Source organism: Erpetoichthys calabaricus, chromosome 13 (genome assembly GCF_900747795.2).
Source record: "Erpetoichthys calabaricus chromosome 13, fErpCal1.3, whole genome shotgun sequence".
Lineage (NCBI taxonomy): Eukaryota > Metazoa > Chordata > Cladistia > Polypteriformes > Polypteridae > Erpetoichthys > Erpetoichthys calabaricus.
In genome coordinates this window covers 36,906,078-36,924,472 of record NC_041406.2, presented here as the reverse complement: position 1 = coordinate 36,924,472, position 18,395 = coordinate 36,906,078, and the positions used below count along the sequence as shown (strand labels likewise).

Sequence of the window (18,395 nt, the reverse complement as noted above, 5' to 3'; positions counted from 1 at the left end):
AAGCCAAAGCAGTTCCTGTAGGGATTGGAATTACTTCTTAAGCTTATGAATATGAATGTCAGTGTAGATATTAACATTGCTCAGATGAATGATCATTTGGGAAAGAGAACTTAGGCTAAGTCCACTTGACTAAATTTTTAAATTAAAAGGATCTCCTCCCACACTAGCATTTTCACATTGTTTACGAAAGTATCTCCGTTCACATTAAGATGACCGAAATGCATATGGCGCAGCAATTCGCCTAAACTGGGCATGAAGATTCAGTGGATAAATGCTTGAAAGAATGGTAATGCCACTCGCATTGGAATTTATCAAAAAGCTGTATTGACAGGTACATTATTTGCCTTTTGTGCATGTATGCAGCATCCAAACTGGAAAAACTTCAATTTAAATGCATACAGGGAAGCAACACAAGAAGCGCTGTGGAAAACAACTGTGTCGGAATGTAATTTTCTTCCATGAAGATTGACCAATCAGAAAATGAGATACTGTAATTAGCAGGAACCAATTAGAAAAGGGCAATGTAATAAGCACAGACCAGTGAGAGCGCAATTAGTGTCTGCATTTTCAAAGCTCTGCATTTTCACCTGTCCACACTACTGGTGTTTTGAGAAGTATACAACTTGTTTAAAAAAAAACAAAACTCTGAACTAAAAAGACTAATGTTGGTGTTTCTAAAACAAAAATGTAGTAATGTTGATGCAGCTTTAAGTGAGTCGGTAGTTCATTTAGATTACTTAAAAAGACTGATTTATTTTGGAAGACTATAAAGAACAAAAAGTAGGGAAGAACCATATTTTGTTAACAGTTTTAGAAGGCCAATGAGCAATCAATGGGTGTTCTTTTGATGTACAGTTAAGGTCTAACAATTACAGCCCTACTGCCACCCTGATCTAAGCTGCATTCTTCTACAAATTAAGTATACTCGCACAGAGTTGCTTTATTTAGAGATGCAACCTTGTTAGTTTCATCACTCATTTCTGGCTTAATCTCTTTTCAATTTCATTTTTACCATGTAGACTAACTGCAACTTTACTAATTGTCTCCTACCTCTAGATAGCATGTGCTGTTTAAAATGGTTACACTTTCTTTCTCCCCCAGCATGTTTTGCACTATGTGCTTTATTCAAATGTTTATTGCTCCCCAAGTTAATTGCTTTTTTTGACTAGAAGCAAGAAGATAATTTCCTGGTTCTTGCTGTAAATGAGAAATTGTGATACCTCACAAAACTTTACATTCAGCCCTAACTCACTTACCAATATTTGTTTATTCATGAGTACGCGGCTGCTGTTCAGACCTTCAAGCTCCTTAATGAACTTCCCTGCTGGTAGTGCGATAGAGATCACCTCCTAAGCTACAGTTTAAAATAAATTTTTATTAACCACTTTTCCATTTATGAGTCAAATACTTTATAGTATAATTACAAGTATAGTGTGAAAAAGTGCAAAGTATACACAACATAATGTTGAAACATTATTATAGTTTTGTATACACACACACACATATAGGGTGGTTTTCAGTTCAACTTCTAAGTCCCCTTGGTCAGCTGCATTCTGAAATTATCATTCCATTGCTTAAATCTTTTCCAGTGGATTTAATAAAAGTCATTTGGCAGAACGTTTATAAAAAAATCCTAACGATAATTGCAATGGAAGGTTTAGGTTTAATAGAATAATTCTAAAGTCAGCAAGGATGCCGCAGTGTGCAACTGGCCTGAATTAAATTAGACTGCTAACAGAGAATTCTGCATTTCAAATAAAATGTGAGAAAGCATATTTGACATCTAACCAGCGTTTCAGAGGGGAAAAAGCAGAAGCATGGCAATAACAAAATTAAAACAAGTAAAAATATATGTTGTGAAGCCACAGCAAGTGGTCTCACTAATTTTACTGTTTATATGAGGGAGGGAGGAGCCTAACAAAAAGTCGAGAGGCAGTCTAAGGCTTGTACATGGATATCAAACTATCTGACATCTAATTCCAAAACAAAATAAAAATAATGTTGTTGATGATTCAAAGCACAAGTTAAAACCTTAGTAGTCGAAATTAACCTTGATTAGCACATGCAAGTAAGAATTTCACTGTGCCTGTGCCACAGGAATTTCTATACTTGTGACAATAAATACCTTTCCATCAATCTCATAGATTTCTTCATCAAACAAAGCATGAAGTGGACATCAAGTTTATCTGTAAGCTAGAACAATGATCACACTACACCTGAACATCATATAAGGCAATGTAATGATGTCGCACTGCATTATTATTGAATGATTAGAATTCACTAAGTTCATTACTGGATTCATTTACACTCACACCTTAAGGTTAACACACACACACACACACACACACACACAAACATACAGATCCTAGTCACATATGTACCTATGCGTGACGACTACACTGCCAGTCATTCTTTTGCATTCCGCATAGGGACTCACTATCTTCGCTGTGAACAACATATGGGTGTCCTCAAATATAACCCTGATCTAAAATGCTACTTTGATCTCCAAGAATATCCTAGCCACTTGAAGGCTGGTACATCCTTTGGTTATATGCCACTTAGCAATCAACAATGTCTTACTTCTATTGCACTGTCCACTGCTGGGGTGCCTCCCTCAGCCTGAAAGAAAGCATAATAGAAAATATAAATAGAGAGTAAAGTCTGAATATATATAGTTTTAGAAAGCTTGCTGAAGATTAGCAGTAGTGTCAAAGTTAGATGCTTTCCTGAGAAGCTTTCAGATTAAGTGGTCAGCCTTGAGTTGCATGAGTTGCCTTCTCCATGTCTAGATGAGATGGCATCTCTTTCTCTGATCACTCTTTGCCTTTGATGTTGCTCTCCCTCTTCCTCTTTGGTCTCTCTGATTAGCTGTTATTTACAGTATGTTAAAAATACACATGGAATTCCTTATCATGTATTATTACACAAATATGATTGGCTAGCTATTCTAGTGATGGATGGCTCTGTCCAAAAGCTTTGATCCTCTTACTTACCTGGGCAATCTCTTGGTGTCTTGGTTTGTTTCATCATAAAGTTATACATTTTCAGCCCATTTTAAAGTAAAAGAACCGTTGGATTACTTTGATAACAAGACAGGTGCATTAAAGCTATATATTGGTAAATTATTTGTCACAGGAAAAAAGAAAGTAAATGTAGTTAGGTAAGTTACCTTGACAGTAAATTGCCTTTGTAAATTGTACATTTTCCTGTAAAGTTCATCACAGTTGATTTGTACAAATTTAAAAACTTAATAGAGACAGTCTGCAGTTTTAAAAAAAAATTGTCGATTTATATCCTTCAGGACACATATGTAACAATACCACTGGTCACATGTTAGCAATGGCTCAATTAGTACAAACAGTATGGCTGCTGCCACATTTCAAATACACGAAATAGAAAGGTAAACCTCAGATCAAAATGGCTGTGGATGATGTCACCAAAATACCAATAAAAACAAACAAAAATCAAAATGCTCATACAAATATTGTTCAAAAATGAAAGGAGACTCATCCAAATTCCAGATTATGGCAATATTTATTTTCATAATTGCAAGTAATTTAAGGAGAGGGCAAAGAGAATAGTGAATTCTTTATGCCTCAAGAATGAGGTAGTAGTTGGAGAAGCCAACATTCTGCACTAGGGTGGAAACATTGGTTTCCACATACCTACATAAACTTGCCACCAACATGGCAAATGAGACTCTTAACAGAGGCAGTTCAAGGGACAAAGTGAGAATTCAGACCAATTCATTGTATAGCAAGACACAGCCTCATAAACACTAACTATGGGAGGTCCATCCATCCATCCATTTTCCAACCCGCTGAATCCAAACAGGGTCACGGGGGTCTGCTGGAGCCAATCCCAGCCAACACAGGGCACAAGGCAGGGAACCAATCCCAGGCAGGGCGCCAACCCACCGTAGGACACACACAAACACACCCACACACCAAGCACACACTAGGGCCAATTTAGAATCGGCAATCCACCTAACCTGCATTTCTTTGGATTGTGGGAGGAAACTGGAGCGCCCGGAGGAAACCCACGCAGACACGGGGAGAACATGCAAACTCCACGCAGGGAGGACCCGGGAATCGAACCCAGGTCCCCAGGTCTCCCAACTGCGAGGCAGCAGCGCTACCCACCGTGCCGCCCCTATGGGAGGTCTCTAGGGGGAAATGCTGTTTTCACTTTTATTTCTAACTAGCTGTCCCCCACAGCTCAGCCTGAGTAGCAGTGAAACAGGACAAACTTTAAAAATCAATAAAAAAAAAAAATGTAATACTTTACATTGAGAAGAATTTATATTGATAACTTTCGAATCCGAGGGCCACTTGATATACAATATTTTTGGTTTTGCTATCAGGGGCAAGAATGTAGCTGTGGTCTCTTTGCCAAAAATGAAAAAAGTTGGCAAGGTATCTCTAGCCAAGCGGAAGGTAGGTACACTCAAACGTCAAACATTGCCACTGTATCTGATCGTGTTCAGCTTTGATGGGAGACCATCCCCGGCATGGAGAGAAGAGCATGTGGCCATGATATCTCTGCCAATGAGCAGGTACCCTATAAAACAGACATAGTTCTGATCTCTCTCTCAAAAACGTCAAAAGTTACTCTTTAACAATCTCTAGATGATAATGTCTGCTGAACAAACAGGTATCGCTAGCTAAGTGGAGGTAAGTTATGCTCCAACACATGGCGAGAGGTAGAGCGACTCAAACAGAGGCTGGCACGTGAGTAAGGATGGCCCCACTCGGCTCCCTACTCTTGACGTCCCAACTCGGCCTGCAACCTGTCTCTCGGATTTGCGTGAATAAATCAGTGCCGCAACCTAACTATAATACTTAGGGCGATGAGAGATGTCACAAAATTAACTAGAATGTTCAAGCAAATTATAGAAAAAAACCCGATCTAAATCTGTTAAGTAGTTCTCTCGTGAAAAGCGGACAGACAGACATTGGATATTATATATTTGAAAATTTATATATTAGGGTTAGTGAGTCAGCTTCAGATATTTGTGTTAAGTATTGCAAAAAAGAAAATAAATGAATTATTTCAACTTTATATTATGTAAGTTTGCATTTATTTATCATATTATTTTATTATTTTTGCATTTCATTTTATTTAGTTATTATCCTTTGTAATTGTAATTTTTTTCTTAACTTATGAGAATGAGAACGTATGAGAACGTGCTTTAGAAAAAAATGTTACTTTGTCAGATTACTTTTTGTAAATTAAACCTGGTGCTGTGTGAGATATTTTAGCTTTCTTTACCTTATTCTATTCTACACTTTAGTTTTAATAAATATTATTAATTTGTTTTAGTTTATGTTGTTTGATCCAGCTATTAACCTTAATTAAGCACACCATAAGACTGTACTAAAAAATAAATGTCCAACTACAGTCACTGTAAACATGCATTTTAGTCCCTAGGCAAAAGTAAGGCTTATTACTTTAAGTTGATAATTTCAGTTTTTTTTATTTGTAAATTTGCCTGCAATGTTTTTTACTTACAGGGCCAGGTCATGTTCAAAAATGGAGAGCGAATGGGAACAATCAAATTCACACAGTTTCAAGGTACAGTATACTCGTTCTTCTTGGTGCATGTGCTGTGGTTCATGTCTTCATTTCTGTCTTTGTGCTGATGATAAAGGACCAATGGCATAGGTGCCATCTGTGAGGTACGGAACAAGGGTAATGCCCTTAAAGGGCTAAAAGAGGAAAACTCATGTCTGCCAGTAAAGACAGACAGGGTATGTCAAGAACATACGCTAAATCATGTAAATGCACTGATTGTTCTGAAGTAAATTCACTGGGATTGCCAGACTAACTAAAAAGTCATTAATGTCTCATAAAAAGGAGATCTTTTCCTCCAAGAAGTGTCAGTGAAATGTTCCCACAGGAGGCAGGTTTGAGCCGACTTCCTATTGTGAAGGAACAAGCTGCTGACTGTACTAAGACGTTGGAAGAGAGACAGAAGTTACATGGAAGAATTAGTATTTAGTAAAGTGGGGAAAACATCCCATCTAACAGATTGGACAACAAACTACATAGTTTGGCCCTTTAAGTCAATATGTTTTCATGTTTTATTTTCTTTTTGTTCTTTACTTGTCTTTTGGATTTGAAAGAAATCAACTGATTTTTAATTTGATTTGAAACTAAAGGGGCATTTTCCTGACTGAAATTACAGTTATATATATTGTAAAAGATTTAGGTTTATATATGTAGTAAGGAACACAGAGTTTATTGCAATTCTGTAATATGCACATTTTTTATGTCAAAACTGCTTTTGTTGTCATGTAGCCTTATACTTAATTTAAGAGTTTATTGCATGCTCTATATGGCCGCAAACAAAAGACTGAAATGCAGGTATCAATTCCGTTGTAATATGGTGAATATTACAATGAAAGGTTAGAAATTGACACACTTTCTTTTTGCCTGTTACTTAATTCTTATTCAGGCAACTGCTTAGTGAAATATTACATTAAATTAAACTTATTTGAATAATAACTCAAAATTTAAGTTAAAGAAATTTAGTTTGATTTATTTTCATATGCTCTGTTGAAGTTTAAAACATGGAGTGTCTGAAGGAATAAATGGTGATAGTGGTTTACAAAGAAACATTATACTACAGCGTAGTACTCAAAGTGTGCAGTCTACTAGAGCAAACTAGAACATGCTACACTAGTTTTGTTATTTCACTACATATAACGTCAGGACACATAATGCAAGGAAAGCAGAGCCAAGCTAGAGTAAGTACTGTGTGTAGTCTAGTGTTCATACTGACAAAAGTGACATATCTGTGAACAAAATTTTGATTAATGTTGGCCAAAGTAAGTAAGCATTTTCATTATTGTGTTAATTTGATTATTTTAAACTAGGGGGCTCTGTCCCCTCCTGTGCGGGCGCTACACGCTAGCCACTTTGCGGCTCTGCCACTCAAAGTATGGGGAAGCGGATGTACAATTTAAACAGATTGTTATTTTCATGGGAATTGCTACATATACATAATAGACCTAACTATTTAGATAGATAGATAGATAGATAGATAGATAGATAGATAGATAGATAGATAGATAGATAGATAGATAGATAGATAGATAGATAGATAGATAGATAGATAGATAGATAGATAGATAGATAGATAGATAGATAGATAGATAGATAGATAGATACTTTATTAATCCCAGGGGGAAATTCACATACTCCAGCAGCAAAAAATATTAAATTAAAGAGTAATAAAAAATGCAGGTAAAAAACAGACAATAACTTGAATAGTGTTCAACGTTTACCCCCTCTGGTGGAATTGAAGAGTCGCATAGTTTGGGGGAGGAATGATCTTCTCAGTCTGTCAGTGGAGCAGGACAGTGACAGCAGTCTGTCGCTGAAACTGCTCCTCTGTCTGGAGATGACACTGTTTAATGGATGTAGTGGATTCTCCATAATTGATAGGAGCCTGCTGAGTGCTCGTTGCTCTGCTACGGATGTCAAACTGTCCAGCTCTATGCCAACAATAGAGCCTGCCTTCCTCACCAGTTTGTCCAGGCGTGAGGCATCCTTCTTCTTAATGCTGCCTCCCCAGCACACCACTGCGTAGAAGAGGGCACTCGCCACAACCATCTGATAGAACATCTGCAGCATCTTACTGCAGATGTTGAAGGATGCCAGTCTTCTAAGGAAGTACAGGCGGCTCTGTCCTTTCTTGCACAGAGAATCAGTATTGGCAGTCCAGTCCAATTTATCATCCAGCTGCACTCCCAGGTATTTATAGGTCTGCACCCTCTGCACACAGTCACCTCTGATGATCATGGGGTCCTGATGCAGCCCACGATAGCAGTGTCGTCAGCAAACTTTTGCACGTGGCAGGACTCCGAGTTATATTGGAAGTCCGATGTATATAGGCCGAACAGGACCGGAGAAAGTACAGTCCCATTACAGTGAGTAATTAACCATAGTAAAAAACAGTAAAACGTAATAAATTGAAAGAAAATTATGTTTCATGTTGCGTTAGAGGTATTCGTTACGTTATAGGTTTTCGTTCTGTTTGGCTTTGAAATTAACACGCAGACACTTTTTAAACTTACACTTTTACTGTACTGCGGTGGGCTGGCACACTGCCCAGGGTTTTGTTCCTTCCTTGCGCCCTGTGATGGCTGGAATTGGCTCCAGCAGACCCCCGTGACCTTGTGTTAGGAAATAGCGGGTTGGGAAATAAATGACTGACTGACTGACTTTTACTGTAAAACTTCAGTAAAAACAATATTTGGAATTAACTTCATCAATATCGTTTTGAATTTTGAATTTTGATTCTGTGTTTGGAGTTACATCGTGACAATGCAACGTATTACTGCCTGTGAGTGAATATCGTTTCTTTCTCTCTAAAAAATAAATAAACTGACTTTTTTGAATGTTTGTCCCTGTGATTTGTTAATTGTCATAGCAAAAGCTATCCTAACAGGAAACTGTAAACGTTTTAATATGAATGGCATATCAAGATCGACTTTGGTGTCTAATGTTTTCTGCGGAAGATGTACTACATTACCTTGTCGCCTGTTAAAATTTTACATGTCAGAATTGTTCGACCAATTTTGAATACAACTAATCTTGTCATATTGCATAGCCCATCACTCAGACATAAATTACGCAATAACATTACAATACATCCTTCTTTCAGCAGTAATTTGGCCGGTGGAAGACCGGATGGTGTTAACGGTTGTAGATATTCTGCAGGATATTGTAAGTTGATGTTTTCATCTTCCGCACAATCACCACCAACTGTTTCAGAATAATCTATTAATAGGCATTTAACCAATTTGCCGTGTAACCGATCGACGATTTTCCCGTAAATGCATTTGACTTCATCGTTTCTTGGTGCTAGGATTGCCCATGTACTCATTTCTTCTGTTGATAACCCTTTATTAAGATTTAGACATAATAAGTCTTCTTTTATTGGGAACATAAAGTGAGGCAAACATAAAAATTTATAAGAGCTGAGAGCGCAGGAACTGCGTCTGACAAAAACATTCACACAAATGAGAGGTAAGAGAACCGTGGGTAAGAGTCTCATTTCACGGGACTTGAAAAAATCTCCGGGAAATAGTCTCGTCTCATCTCGAGATTTTTTTTTTTTATAATAGAGAGATGTGGTCTCTCTAGTTAAGGTAATTGCTCCTTTTTACATATTTCGTAGGTGTATAGATTCACTCATAGGTCAGTATTGCCACATGTATAAAGCATAGTGAAGTTCTTACATGTATGTGCTAATACACATACTGGATAGTAAAGATAACATAATATTAGACAATAAATAATTTGGCATTTTTGCTCATATAATTTCTAAATAGTAATTTGTTTTTGGCAAATTATTGCAATTTTGTAAGGTGATTGTTATTTTAATAGATGTAATGTATGTGTATTGCCTTGTGCTAACTATAGAATTTCGAATCACTATTCAATTATGTATTTGTTCTTTATTTTATTTTTATAGAAATGGTCTAGCATTGTTCCTTTTTCTTTAATAGGTGTGTATGCTCATTTTTTAAGTTTCTATTGTTTACTGTCTATCACAATTGCATGGATGATGAAATTTTTACATTTTTTTATTGAAGTTACTTTTTACCACCTGGATTTTCTTTTTTTGTACTGCAAGTAGCTGTAGTTATTTCAAAACATTTATACAGCACTGCTGTATATTTAAATGTGTGGTCATCCGAGAGAGTGACAGGTCTAAAGAACAAGACAAATATTGGGGCACGAACCCGGCCATCCCCATTTACTTCCAAACTTAAGCAAAAATTGCGTGCAGTAGGGCAAATACAAACAAAAAGAGTTGCTGTCTGGCATTCAAAATATCAGAATCGTTGTCTCTTAAGGCTTCTTTGATCACTTCACTTGGAGTTTGAAGGAGCTCCATCTCTTGAAGTTTTCAGTCAGTAAATGACGTCTCCTTTAAGGCAGCTGGGCTTTTATGGTCCTGGGACTGGAAGGGGCGAAGCCAACTGCCCTCACCGGGTGGTTTCTTGGCAATGTGGAGGCAAAGGAAAATGACTTAGATAGCAACAGGGTTCCCTCTCCACCCAGAGTGGAATTACATACCTGGGAGCAACCTGGAGGGTGACCCTCTGTCATGCATGCGTGTCAAATAATATAAACTATACATAGTAAAGTTAAAAGCCTGAAAACACTGAGATAATGCTTGCTGAGTAGCAATTACTTAAATATAAATTGGACTGTACATTATATAATCAGGTAGTTTAATCAAGACAAGTGTTTTTAATAGCCCAACCATTCAGATATTGTTTAAATTCAGTCTGGATTAATTTTCTTGAAGAGGTGCTAGTTTTCATTTTTAAATTTAAAAAATCTTAATGTTGCTACAAAAAATATATGAATAAGCTAAAAGTAATAATAGTAAAGACACAATCCTAGATGCTTGTCAATATTTGTAATTACAAATACCTTCAAAGGAAAAGACTTGTAGAGGTGTTACTGAAGTGCCAACATCTGGCATGTCTGCTATATAAAGAATTCTAGGAATAACAGGCAATAGTTTTGTTAGCAAGTATTTAGTCTTACACATTAGAGAATGGCATTTTGACATAATGTGTTATGTCTTCTTTGAGATTATTAAATAATACCATAGTATTGTAATTGAATGATTTATTTAGTTCATTCAACAGAATCCATCTAATTGTGTCTGTGTACTAGTAAATATAAGCTTTCCCATTTAGTTCATCTTACACGTTCTAAAGGTGATGTGATTAGGTGTTTAATGAAATTAAGTTGGCTTGGTGTGAGTGACTAAGAGGGCTTTTGTACAAGTGTGAGCTGTGATATACTGGCATCAGCTTCAGGATTATTTTTGACATTGCGCCTGGTGATTTTTGAAAAGGCTCTGGTCCTTTACTACCCTGACTTAGATTAAAGAAATACTGATATCTAGACTGTATCACAAATTTAGCTACACCTTTTCATTCTGACATTGCCTAAAAGACAATTGTAGCAAAAAAACATTTGAATAAAGGAATCAGGATAGTAATGTTCTGCTTGATAAAGTAATCAGGAAGTTGTAGGAGTTCTGACTGAGTATTAATGTTGACCAGTGAAATTTGCCGAATTGTTTTTCACAGTGAATTTGCTAGGCTAACTGATGACCTTGTTTACAAAATATTTTCCTGAAAAAAAAAATCTGTGTGGTTGGCTTAGAATTACTTTTTATCCCAGCTCCCCATGATGCTTTGTGAGGCCCATGTGACATTACAGAGCTTTAGCAGCTAATGTTGGATGAGACAGACACTTTAGTAAATAATGCTGATCCTAGTAGTTGAATATATCCCAGATCAACTGCTACACCGGATTAAATTCCTTTGCTGTTATGGATTTAATAAAAATTGTTTTACTGATATGTTAAAAATTAGTGGAAAACTTTCAATTACATTTACCACAAAATGCATTCACAGACAAAAACTGTATTCATGTCTTAAAGATGATGTCTATTTTTATGGACTTGTATGTGAACTGTGTGTAATACATGAGCCTACCCCTTTAGTAGTATTGCCCAGAGTGCTGTGCTTTTGATGTACACAGAAAGGAATGAAGAATCCACGTGGTTTAGTGTTGTACGTATTTGGCTGCAGTGGCAATGAGCTGGCAAGGGAAAAAAAAAAAACCAAAAAGATATTTTTCAGTTCAAAAGAGGTGACTGTTATTAAATTCTGTGGGGAGCAAATCCTTAATGAATTTGTGCTTCCTGTTTGCCACTGTCTACAAGGAATGTTACCATTCTGATATTTAATTCTATTAATTGTATCTCAGGGAGGTACTGTGGCCCAGTGGTTAGCACTCACTCTCACAGTCCAGGTCATTATTTGGCCTCAATAATCTGTACAGCATAGTTTTCAGATGCTTCACTAATGCCCAGGGACACTTAACAGACCATTGCAGCATTATCATCCACTCAAAACTAGTTCAGATTTTCCTTCCCCATTGACTTCAGTGCATGTTACAAAGTTCGGCGATGTTACCGAACATTTCCATGCTTTTGCAGAGCTCGAGGAGAAGTGAAATCAAAGGGGCTTGCTCATCACTAGTGAGCATGCTACCTCCTTTATACTGAGCATCTATAAGTATTAGGAAGCAGCAGAAGAGAGGATCGCATGTTGACTTGATTATCATGGCGGATGAGGGCTCATTCAGGAGTACTAATAGAGCACAGAGAGTTTAATGTATCATGATTTTAACTACATATTTTTAAGCGTTTATTGCCGTTTATTAAATATAATTCCATTTAAAATTTTATTCAAAGTGTCTTAATATTACATTTTTAACTGAGGATAATATAAATAAATACCTGAATTAAACTAAGGCAATCATTGTTAGAAGAGGCTTTTTTCCTCTTCTTCACACATAATGCTTTGTGAAAAAATTGACAATTTTGCACCCTAATTTGTTTTCAGTTGAAAAACAGGAGCAGGCAGAGTTTGCAGCTACATAGCTGGGAAGTATGAAATTGTTGGGTCACTTTTATTTAATTGCTCCTCTCAACTGTCACACCTGTCCTATGTATTAGTCATGCCTGATGTGTGATAAACTGGCTGTATGATGAGTATTGTCTTCTGCGACTTAAGCAACCTAGATCTGTTTCATATTTTGTAGATTTTTGAAAGGAACCATGAAGATTGAAGCCCATTACTAATACCATGGATATTAAGCTGCCTTTTCATATCAGAGTTTTCATGGTTCAAAATTCTGTATTAGGAAATCTGTGCCCACTGTTCGGCAAGTGTGGAGCAACTTCTGAGCCTTTTCAAAAAAAAAAGTCTTAATTATAAAATTTATAAAAACTTTAGGATATAAAGTAAATAGGAAATGGAAGATGAATGTTAAGAAAGTTCAAATTTTACCTTAAACAATTACCCAAACATATTTTATATAAACTAGACATTAAGCCCGTTACAATAACGGACGCTAGAATAGTAGTGCATAAACATTAGTAGGAACAGTCTGTATTAAATGGCAAAGGACCGTCTATTTTCTGTTACAGTAATACTGGCTTGTATGTGGCTGTAATATGCATCACTGTATTGTGTGCCTTTAATTTTCTCTCACAGTAATACGTCTCACCAGCAAGTATTTTAATCTGTGCTGGCGTACAGCTGATTATTGTATGTATGGCGTCTACCCAGCAACGGATTTTATGTGCGCGAAAATAAATCTACTTTTAAAAGTCATCCTATTGTAATATCATGAAAATTCGTATATTTAGGAAAACACTTTACCGGGCCAAGTTTGTTAATCGCAAATCTGACATCCTCAGAGTGAACAACAAACACTAATCCCACCTCTTTGGGGAAGCTGGTCTCCGCGTCTCAGTACCTGATTGGATTTTTCATGCGTTATGTTTTAGGTCTTACCTCATTTACCGAAATCCGATTGGATCAGCCGCACGATATTTTATAGGTCCCGCCCTCTCTGTCTTGTGTGACACGTCAGGCGGCCTTTGAAGCATCGCACCGTGCCCCGCGCATGCGCACTTCACCAGAAGACACACACACACACACACCTGAACACACACAGGGATTTTATTAAAGAGGATAGGAACATGGAAAATAGATAACCAAAAAACGTAAGTTCTGGTTTAATAAGTGATCTGTTACAATATATAAGATATTGAACATTACAGAGTACAGTTCTCATTAAAACATAACTAATAAATCATTCTCCTTCTGGTTATTTCTGGGTTTGGCGCTCTTTGACTAATCCTTAGGCAGACTACAGAAAGCCCATTTACAGTTGAGACCCGCAGAGTCATATCAGTAGTGCTACCATGACAGAAGGTAAAAACATAGAGGCTAAGAAGAAATCCCTGCACCAAAGTCTTCATAAATGTGTCTTCCTCTATTCTGAAGAAGAAGAAAGTGCATAAGGTGCACAGCAGAGCAGCAACTAGACAGGCAGGAGGCCCAAATGTATGGAAGCAAAAATAAAAGTCAAGAAACAAAGCAAAAGATTCTTTCACTATCATGTTTTAAAGGGTCTCTAACTGAAAATACTAAATACATTTCTTTTAATAGTAAATAGATTTCAATACACAGTTATCAGGAGCAGTGTGCCAGGGTGAGCATTGCCGCCACTGAAAATGGTCACAGTCCTGGATGTTTACTCCGTGGTTCTTAAACTCTAAAGTCTAGAGAACCCCTTGTGGCTGCAGATTTTCCCTCTAATTGATCTCATCGTTAGCTGGTCTTTTTGCATGTCTCTTATTCTGTATTCAGTAAAGAACAGAAGTGAGATTTTTATTTAAAAAGTATTTGTGATTTTGTTACAGCTTTAAATGTTTATCTCTACTTTATTGTTTTCTTGTTAATTTCCTTTTTTTCTGTGTGATTGTCTCCCTTAATTGTATAATAAAAATACAATTAAAATCGAGTGCAGTAGACACCTGGACAAATGACACTGACTGCTGAAAGGCTGCAACTACTTCAATGTCATATCCATTAGTGTGCTCATTAGAATGAAAATCATGATGATGGGGTGAAAATCTTAAAAATCAGGTGTAAAAATGATCCCAATGTAACATAAATAAATGGTGGGTCAGCCACTAGATTCTCTAATAAATATTTATCTAACTTAATTTTGTAGTTTCTACATTGACCTCAAAACATAGAAACTGGGAAATGATGGCTTGCTTAATTAGGCTAGCAATTCAAATAGAAACAAAACAAAATAAAAACCTGTAGCCAAATGGGGAACTCAGGACCAAGTTTGAGAGCAACTGTTTTAGCTGCATTGCTAGTTGTAAACTCAAAGAATGATAGAAATATGAATGCTGGGATGCACAGGTTGGCGAGTCTGATCTGCCCCACACTTGACATGACAATGTCTCCTCTGCCCCACTGACCATTCCACAATGCCCAGAAAGTGCCCGGCCCTGGTCCCTAAAAATCCCAAGGTACATGATATAGAAGTTTTTTGATATTCATTTTCTTCCAGTATAAAAGTAATTCCTGTTTTTTGATTCTCCATATGCTTTGACATTTATTTACCCAGTATTAATAACACGGAAAAGTTATTAACCAAAGTGCAGCTTTACTTTTTTTTTTAATAAAATGTGACTTCATGTTAATATCATGCAGCAAGTATTATTATATGCCCAGCAAATATTGAGGAGATGAAAAGAATGATATTAAGACAGATGTGTAATGTGCCAGTAGTAAAACACAAAGAACAGAATCTTAATAAAATACTAAGAAGAAACTGAAAATACAAAACTACACAAAGGCAGAATATTACTAAGCTTACAACTCTTTATAGAATGAATGCAATATTAAATAAACATTTCTCATTAACTGCATTGATTTTATTTATTGATTTATTTTGTCATACAGTAAGTACCTAATCAGTATTATGTATAAACACAGGGCTGCCATTTTTAAAGAAGAACTACAATTGTCTTGCCCACTTAATCCAACTCAGAGTATTAAATGATGTCAGAACCTATCCTGGCTTCACAAGACTGGATCCCTGAACAGGACAAAGCCGTCTTCTTCAAAAATACACACTTGCACTCATACAAAGCTAACATTCTTGCAAATTGACTTTAAACTGTGGGAAGAAAACTTGAGTACCCAGAGAAACAACCAACTCATGTGCAGACTCCATGCAAACAGCAACTGATAATGAGACTTGAACTCAGGATTATGGACATTACAACAATTAGTTTTTTTCTTCAAAAATTAAACAAGAACATTTTCCATCCATCCATCCATTATCCAACCCGCTATATCCCAACCACAGGGTCACGGGGGTCTGCTGAAGCCAATCCCAGCCAACACAGGGTGCAAGGTAGGAAACAAACCCCGGGCAGGGAGCCAGCCCACCACAGGGCACATGCACACACACCCACACACCAAACACACGCTAGGGAAAATTTAGAATCGCCAATGCACCTAACCTGCATGTCTTTGGACTGTGGGAGGAAACCGGAGTACCCTGAGGAAACCCACGCAGACACGGGGAGAACATGCAAACTCCACACAGGGAGGACCCGGGAGGCAAACCCATGTCCCCAGGTCTCCCAACAGCGAGGCAGCAGCGCTACCCACTGCGCCACCGTGCCACCCAACAAGAACATTTTTCACCAGAAATAAACTGTTTTATTTTGAAAAGAGATTTTACTGTAAAAGACATACTATTTTAAAAAAAATCAATTTATCCACTTTTTGGGTATTAAAACTTTGGAAAATAATTTGACAAAGAACTGGCCATTTAGCCCAACAAAGCTTGCCAGTCCTATCTGCCTAATTACTCCAAAATAACATCAAGTCAAGTTTTGAAGGTCACTAAATTCCTGCTTTCCACTACAGTGCTTGGTAACATATTCCATGTGTCTATAGTTTTTTGTGTACAGAAAAACTTTTTAACGTTTACGCAAAATTTATCCTTAACAAGTTTGCAACTGTACCCCTGTCATATTGTTGAACTGATGTTTAAGTAACAGTCTCGAGCCACTTTCATAATTTCAAACACTTCAGTCACGTCACCTCTTAATCTCATTTTGCTAAAAGCGAAGACGTTCAACTCCTTTATCTCTCCTCATAGCTCATACTGCTTAGTCCCATTCTCAGTTTAGTCGCCCCCTCTGGACTTTCTCTAGCACTGCTGTCTTTTTTTAAAGCCTGAAAACCGAAACGGAACTCAGTACTCCAGAGGAGGACTCACCGATGCGTTAAAATCTTAGGCATAACCTCCTTTGACTTGTACTCTACATGTCTTGCTATATAATGTAACATTCTGTTCATCTTTATAATGGCTTGTGAACACAATCTGGAAGTTGATAGTGAAGAGTCCACTACGACTCACTTGTTCCTTAATAGATCCATTTTCTGCATTCACTTTGTCTAGTGAAAGGTTGCTTGGAGACCTGTACTAGAGAGTGCTAATGGAGTGCTTACTCTGTTTACTTTTCTACAATATTTAATTTGTTGGGAACTCTTTTTAGTTGAAGAAGCCTTTTTTTCTAACACTGAAGTTTCCAGTGAAAAGGTGTACAGCATAATGTCACAAAGCGTATTACAATAAATGAGTGTTTTGTATCCCGAGCTTGGTCAAGCCTGCTCTGTGTACGTAGATTGTCATTCCTAAAAGCATAGTGTGTGCATTACCACAATAGAAATGATAATCCCTCTTATAATGGGTGATGATTTCTTAATTGAAAGCCTCAGGAAAAAAGGTAAGTACTATGCTGTACATTATAAGCACATGATGTCTTTATTCCCTGGAGTTAAAATGCTTTGCAAATCAGAAAAAGCTGTCAAAGTAATTTTTACCATGCAAGTAATTTTAATTAATTAATTTTGGGCATTTTAAATGTGACTTTCATTTCTTTTTTTTATCTTTTTCTTTTTTTAGAAGGCCATGAAGTGAAGGTGGGAGAATACAATGCGATCGCTGATGTGCTGGAACTTATTAATAACACAATTAGGTTTCAAGGTAAGGAAACAAAGTAAAACAAAAAGATGAGATTACTGCTTAATCTGTACGATTAGAAAAACAGGTCAAAGGTCACTCCATGCTGAGAGATATAAATATAGAATGCTAAAGTTTGTTACTATGGGGCATCAGCCAGGCAGTCTGAGAAGATACCATATCATTTAGATGTCAAAAATCTATACAAAATGTTAGAATAAAAGGTAAAGATGTGCATGTTGAAAAATTGGTGACCTAAATTTGTACCCCTCACACATAATTTAAGTAAGGGTGTGTTTGTAAGTCTGTCCTGTGATTGAATAGCCCCTTATCTACGTTTGATGCCTTACTACTAATACTGCATGAATAGTGGATGAACAGATGAGAAAGTGCATGGATGGATGAACAGAGATATTTTCTGTATATTTACACAAATACCAAATACATACATATACAGTATATATATATATATATATATATATATATATATATATATATATATATATATATATATATATATATAGTGGCAAAGGCACTATTTAGGCGTCGACCCGACACAGACTGAACGCAGAGACATGTGTAGAAATAAATGAAAAATGGTTTTTATTTTTGTTCAGCCATGGGGCATGTCTTCCCTGTGTCTCACAGGCCCAACACAGTCCCAAAATAACACACAAAGTAAATCACCCCAAACCACACTATTTTTCCTCCACTTGTCCTCCCAGGCAGCTTCGTCCTCCTCCTCCCGACTCTGCCGCCTCGAGTAGTGGCTGCAGGCTGCTTTTATAGCACCCCCGGAAGTGCAGCAGATGCTCGTTGACCTACTTCAGGCTGTACTTATGAGGGTGGCTGCAGTCCAGCCCACATGGTTTCGTTAAGCCATGCACCTCCCCCTGGTGGTGGCCATGGAGCCCAACAGGGTTGAGCTCCAG

The 18,395-nt window shown here is 37.1% G+C and overlaps 1 protein-coding gene across 1 annotated transcript in view; it reads left to right on the top strand.

Moving 5' to 3' along the window:
- gabbr2 (gamma-aminobutyric acid (GABA) B receptor, 2) overlaps nucleotides 1–18,395 on the top strand; it is a 911,705-nt gene that overhangs the window by 646,688 nt on the left and 246,622 nt on the right. Inside the window, exons 8-9 of the mRNA XM_028818131.2 lie at nucleotides 5,514–5,574; nucleotides 17,407–17,487. Of these exons, the coding sequence (XP_028673964.1) occupies nucleotides 5,514–5,574; nucleotides 17,407–17,487 (142 nt within the window). The remainder of the gene's footprint in view (nucleotides 1–5,513; nucleotides 5,575–17,406; nucleotides 17,488–18,395) is intronic.